This window comes from Tenebrio molitor, chromosome 3 (assembly GCF_963966145.1).
Source record: "Tenebrio molitor chromosome 3, icTenMoli1.1, whole genome shotgun sequence".
In the NCBI taxonomy this organism is placed as follows: domain Eukaryota; kingdom Metazoa; phylum Arthropoda; class Insecta; order Coleoptera; family Tenebrionidae; genus Tenebrio; species Tenebrio molitor.
In genome coordinates this window covers 15,394,937-15,401,364 of record NC_091048.1, presented here as the reverse complement: position 1 = coordinate 15,401,364, position 6,428 = coordinate 15,394,937, and the positions used below count along the sequence as shown (strand labels likewise).

General features: G+C 34.1%; 1 protein-coding gene across 3 annotated transcripts in view; it reads right to left on the bottom strand.

Moving 5' to 3' along the window:
• Nucleotides 1-570: 570 nt before the first annotated feature.
• LOC138125993 (proto-oncogene tyrosine-protein kinase receptor Ret) overlaps nucleotides 571-6,428 on the bottom strand; it is a 28,114-nt gene continuing 22,256 nt past the window's right edge. For 2 of the 3 annotated variants that reach the window (XM_069041620.1, XM_069041621.1), the window contains 10 exons: nucleotides 3,416-3,646; nucleotides 3,121-3,353; nucleotides 2,786-3,066; nucleotides 2,572-2,741; nucleotides 2,351-2,522; nucleotides 2,246-2,300; nucleotides 2,037-2,190; nucleotides 1,759-1,981; nucleotides 1,621-1,706; nucleotides 571-1,566 (listed from right to left, as the gene is read on the bottom strand). In XM_069041620.1, the coding sequence (XP_068897721.1) occupies nucleotides 905-1,566; nucleotides 1,621-1,706; nucleotides 1,759-1,981; nucleotides 2,037-2,190; nucleotides 2,246-2,300; nucleotides 2,351-2,522; nucleotides 2,572-2,741; nucleotides 2,786-3,066; nucleotides 3,121-3,353; nucleotides 3,416-3,646 (2,267 nt within the window). In that variant the 3' untranslated portion in view covers nucleotides 571-904. Of the gene's footprint in view, nucleotides 1,567-1,620; nucleotides 1,707-1,758; nucleotides 1,982-2,036; nucleotides 2,191-2,245; nucleotides 2,301-2,350; nucleotides 2,523-2,571; nucleotides 2,742-2,785; nucleotides 3,067-3,120; nucleotides 3,354-3,415; nucleotides 3,647-5,307; nucleotides 6,302-6,428 lie in introns of those variants that run through there. The other variant, XM_069041622.1, reaches the window with a different exon arrangement.

The window sequence follows — 6,428 nt, the reverse complement described above, 5'->3', positions numbered from 1 at the left end:
CCCGTTATTTAATATGGAAATTAGAAAAAAAATCGTTTTATAAAACTTAAGAGCACTCGTCCTTTACAGGCACTCGTGCTTGCAGCAGTCGTGTCTTAATATAGGTAAGTTTTATAAAACTCATGTGTATACCTACTATTAACGCATTTCAATACCATGCTGTATATGTCGAATATGAAAATAGTCGAGTCATCACTGGAATTACAGATAAATATTCGAAAAAAACTAATATGTAATAATCTATTACGTACTACCACGGTTTTTGATTTCTAGACTATAAAAACATTCAACAACTAACATCCCTGTTTTCACAAAACAATGTAATTTTAAGAAGAAAATTAAATTAATCTCTTGATAAGAGATCAGACAAGATTCAAATGTGATAACGATTTTGATGCAGTGTTCATGTTAAGGGTGACCGATACTGGCGAAGTGTTTCAGTTTTGCCACCTTTATGACGTAGCCACTAATACACAGTAGAGTATATAGATAAGCATGTTGAAAATAAGATTTTTTTTAAAGCGTATGCTATATTGTATTTACATACTTACAAATAATTTGATGGCAATGTGAGTTTTTACAATTACAAGATTTATTGACAATAATAAACAATTTTTTTAGAAAACACTGATTTTGTTGATAACACATCAATAGAGTTGACTGGTCTGAGCTACAAAATAAAGTATACCTCAAATGCGGACTGAGACGAGACAACGATGATTGAGTTGACGATAAATGGAAATGAAAAAATGAAAAAAAAAATGGGAAAATATCTGATTTTTATGTGGTGTGAGTGCGAGACTCGTCTTTCCCCAATCAATTGGCATTAGACAGGATAAGACAATTTTATTTTACAATCAAAAATCTGCACGTTCAGCAACAAATAGTCAAACCTATTTCACACTTAAACGTCAATAGAAACAATCTTTATTGGATTTCCGATGCACTGATGCACATCACTCGGGGGAAAAACGTAAGTCGGATTGAGTTGACTAAAGTTCACATAAACCTTCTGTTTCTTTATATCCAACGTGTCAACTAATTCTTGAAACGTGGGTCTCTCTTCTGGATTCGTCGTCCAACACTGTCTCATCAACGAATACAGTTCATCAGTACAAATTTCCGGTCTTTCTAATCTCCGACCTAATTGCAAGAACTGCAGAAGAAACGAGTCCGGAATACTTTCATAAGGGAACGCCCCAAGAGTACCTATTTCCCACAACACAACACCGAACGACCAGACATCACTCTTACTGTCGTATTTTTGGTCGACGATGGCCTCGATCGCCATCCACCTTAACGGCAGTTTCTTCGATTTGTGGTTGATGTAAGGACCACTGCGCGAAAGTCCAAAATCAGAGATTTTCAACGTTTTGTATTCGTTGATCAAGATGTTACGAGCTGCAAGGTCTCGATGTGTTATAGGGATTTTTTCCAGATGAGACATTCCTCGAGCTACCTGGAGGGCAAAGTTTTGCAGCTCTTTATGGTCCAGCACCCTCTCCAAAGCTTCATGGTAATGTGCAATCAGGGGCGTCATTGGATCGTCGAGGGTGGTACATACAGCTAAAATTATATCAATTTTGTGTCACAGATTCTTGACTGACGATTATGGCTTACTTTCAGAAGTCGATGGCAATCGACTTGATGTGATGGAGACTGGACTGGAAGGCGTCGCAGGATCGATGTACGCGCCATCACTGGTACTGTTTTTCAATTAACTAACTGCTCAGTAAATGTAGTGACTCGTATACTTACTCGGCAAAAAAGACTTGTTTGTTCTTTTTTATCAACCATTGCTCGCGTAGCTCCAGTAAATAATTCTTCAAGTCGCCGCAAGGAACAAACTCCATTATCATCATAAATGGTGCTTCTAAAGTGCAACAGCCTAGAAGTGTTACAATGTTGGGATGTTTGCCAATCTTCTTAAATATTTGAATCTCCGCAATAAAATCGTTAGCCGCTTCTTGAGTTATGTTATCTGGAAAAGATGTTTGAAATTTTGGAGAGTAATTAATTAGTAAAAAGACAATTACCTCCTAGAGTCTTAACTGCAACCATTTTGTAATCTTCGACTCCTTCAATTCCATAAGCTTTGGCCGAATATACTTGACCAAATGCACCATTACCTATAACTTCTTTTAAAACAATTTTGTTTCTGGGGAATTCATAACCATCAACAATTCCTTCCTAAAGGTAAAATTTCAGCACACATATGTTGTATGTAGTTGAAAACCTTACTTACCAAAATTTCAACTGGAGTGTATTGCATATTTGTCCTCATTGGAATTTGAAGATTTCTGAAAAATACGTTAGTAGCACGTGGTGATTTTTATTTTGGTTAACTTACTGTAGCGGTAGTAGTTCCGTTTGTTGTGAACTCATGTGACTATATCCAGGCAACAAGAAATCTCTTAATTTCTTACCATATCTCAACAAATAGCGATGTTTTACTGCGATTAAGGCTATTAGTATAGTTACGATAATAAATATTATGTAGTGAATATTGGAACGATCAGGTGCTGAAACAATAATTGTTACATTTACTATAAGTGTAATCGATGTAATTACCTTTAAAATCCAAAGAAACTGTTACTGCACACGAAAAGTTATTGTAGAATGTGCCACTCAACTTGTGCAACTCGCCAGTGAACAATTTCAACACTACTTCGGAAGTATGTTTCTTGAAGCTGTGTTTTGGATTTTCGATTTCAATGGGGGCATTCGTATCTACGTGTTCACTAAAGGGGGCTAAGCTAATATGGACAATAAAACAGTAACTTACTAGTAAAAGTTCACATCTTCAATTGTGTACGATCTATTTCCAACAGACATTATCCCAGGATCCCATTTGATTAAAAAATGTTCGTTAGAGATATGGTCGACATCTAAAATTTTTGGTCTCGGATTGAATTTCTCACAGTTGCATTTACTTCCAACACATTCAGGTACAGTGTAATTGACGCTGCACAGAGTTCTGCCGTTTTCAGTCATTAGAAATGTATAAGCGCGATCCGGCTCGATTTCAGGCATCTGGGGATGTGTCGGCTTTATAAAAACATTATTCTAAAATCAAGAAAAAATTTAGGTAACTCTTCAATTATTCTACTGAACACTAACATTTAAGTTGTGGGTTAATTCAGTTAATTCAAACCCTTTATTATTAACTGCTTCTTCAAGCTGAATATCAACACTTTTGTTGCTGGAAGTTTTATCCCACGTAAGATTCAGACTTATGAAGCTGTTTTCTGCGTTGTAGAAAGCTGTTACTCCTAAATTCGAGACTGGACAATCATTTACAACAAAACATATTTGTTGAGGACATTGACTAAATATGTTCTTTACATCGAATTCTGCATAAGACAAATTGTTAAATTGTTATTTAAAAAATATGTATACTTTTCTAAATACATACCTTTGTGTGTATTTGAGAGAATCTTGTCCATGCAATCTGGATTTACATTCTTGAGGTCAATAACAAAATCATCGTCAGTTTTGTTGAACTCTTGACATGTTTTATTGTTAGTCGTTATGTTGCTGTCGCTTTCTGGAAGTTCGATCCAAATAAAATTTGTTGTGGAAGCGTTTGTACAAGTAGCATTGATTATAGGAAACGTACAGTTTGGGTCCGAAACCGGAGGTATTACTAAAACATAAAAAATACAGAAAATATTTTTACATATATTTTTGTTTTGTTTTTAAATGATAAATGTTTACACAGATGTATGAGTTTATCATTAATTCATTAGCGCCTTTAAATCAATTTTTTTAAATTCCTCCAGAGAATAACAAGCATGTTTAATGTTTTCTTTTAAAAATATTGAGAGGTAGATTGGATACAGTAAAAATTTAAACAAAATATAGCGAGAATTCTGAAATTTATAAAATGATTCCTACAATTATCCTTAAAATTTGAGATTTCAGTCGTATGAATCGCCCTTCTTTGAAGTTTAAGTTTAGACTCACCTGGATGAAAAACGCATCATTTGTAATTTTGAAAATCTTACATTTCCAATGAAAATACATATATTGAAATATTATTCAATCTAACCCTTTACAACACTCTTTTGGACTTTCATTTTGCCAAAGACATTTTGTAAACTAACATTTTCTGCTTCTTTAATGATGATGAGAAAAAATTATTTACAAGGATAAGTTTTCAGAGTAGTGTAAAAGAAAACTATAAATTAATAAGAAATAAGTACAGTCGTTGACCAAAATAAAATAGGACAAAGTGTTACCTTAGACAGTTTCACAATTCAAAGATTTGTGTAGTGTAACTGAGGCGTATGTGTCTCAGATTACAACGTGATTTGACTTGACGATTGATTTACAAAAAGTTAGGTTGCGTTTATTCACTTGTCATCTCGTCACTGTCACTTTGTTCAATTGAATGATTGTGAGTTTTTGAAATATTGTCGAATGATGACACTTATCAGAATTGTTTTTTTATTTTTGACACTTTTGTTTCTTAAGAGATGGATTTCGCAAAAATATCGAATTACACAATCGAAATTTACTTTGTCCTATTTTATTTTGGTCAACGACTGTACCTACACTAATTTTAACTGGTAATAGAACTCGTTAATAGCAACAATATATTTACATTTTTTTTTTGTTCGACACTGCCAGAATTTGAGAATTTTCTCCTGTGTGAACGGATTTTGACAAATTTGACAACTTGTCAAAACGAAACGTCAAGCTAATTTTAAAGATTTTTAGCTATTTGGAACCTTTAAGGGGCTCGTCGAACAAAAAAACGTTGTATTCAACTTGTTCTTGTGTAATTTTGGCTTTTTTTGGCACTCGTGGACCTTTAAAACTCTCGTTTGCGTTTCACTCGAGTTTTAAACTGGTCCACTCATGCCAAAAAAAGCCAAAATTACACACGAACTCGTTAAATAAATAACTATTTTTCCTAAACTTTATAGTTATACAATTAAAATTATTGAAAGATTTGGCACAAATTTCGTTACCCGCCTATGAGGATTACTTGCTTCGCCGATGCCGATAAGCGAACAACAAAAAACAAATGCAAGACAACTTTCACTTGTTTCTTGCGAACTTAGTACAGCGGCTAATTGCTGCGCCCGTTGCTGTAACCTATAATGATAAGGGTGGAAGAGAAAAAAGAGAATCATCTGGTGGATATCAAATGAAAACAATTTTAATAATAAATATTTAAAACTGACCCTAATGAATCGCCCATACCCAAATAATGACAAAATGTCAAAATGTATCCTGAAATTAGTGTATTAATCCGTAAAAATTCTCACGAAGTAATTAGAATAATCAGTAATCACTAACCATTACAAAAACTGTTCAAAGTGACCTCCGTTATTATCAATCGTTTATCAATCAATAATGAAGGTGCCGACGAAATGATTCTTCCACTCTTTCCAGCATTCCTCTCTTATTGTGAATTGTTGTGGCAGCATTTTCCACGCGTTTTCTTAAAACTTCAATTGTGTCGAATATATCAAGTCCTTCATGTACCCCCACAAGAAGTAGCACGCAAATTCTCTAGACTCGAGGAGCACTCCCGATGCTTCACCATGCACCAACACAATATCTATGATTCACTACTCGAAAAAATGATATATAAAAATTTTGTTGTTATTGACGAGAACTGTCACTGGTTAAAATTAATGTACTTATTTCTGAGACATGTTGTATAATGTGACGAAAAAACATGGCGTAATATTTGAAAAAATTGTTGATGACATCATAGTGTGAAAACAAAAAAAAACAGAATGTGTCGTAAAGACGCACGATAGAAGTGAAACTTTTGTATTACAGGGAAACATTGTAATTATTCATCAATCACTTTTAAATAGCATATTCACAACAAAAGTGTATATTTTAATGAAGAAAATAAATTATAAACAACGATAAGTAACACTAAACAATATCGAAATGCGTAACTCATTGTTCATTTTTAAGCCTCCAAATCAAAGAGAGGACATTATCGATAAATGCCGTGAGTGTGACAAAGACAGAGACACTGCTCCCACTCGACCCAATAGTGTTTACCCCCACCACTTTTCGTCACACAAAAAGGTTGCCGATCAGAATTTCAAGACCCTCCCATAAAAAGTTTCACTTCAAAAACGATCCAAAAATGATAATGCTTGAAAAGATACCCTTTTAAAAAATAGGATTGACATGTCCGGGAATACTTCGATTTTATCGAATTTGTTCACTACATAAATTCTTTGTTCTATTCTATCATTTTATTTTTGAAGTGAAAACTTGTTTAGGCGCATTATACGGGCAGTGAATTAGTTTCATGGCGTCACGCTAAAATCGACAGGTTCGGATCGTCAGGCTCGGAGCGTCAGGTTCGGGCCAGTAGTAAAGTAAAATCGCATATCTACAATCTATTCCATCTTTAATAGTTATTTAAGATAAAGAGCGATCAAATTAAT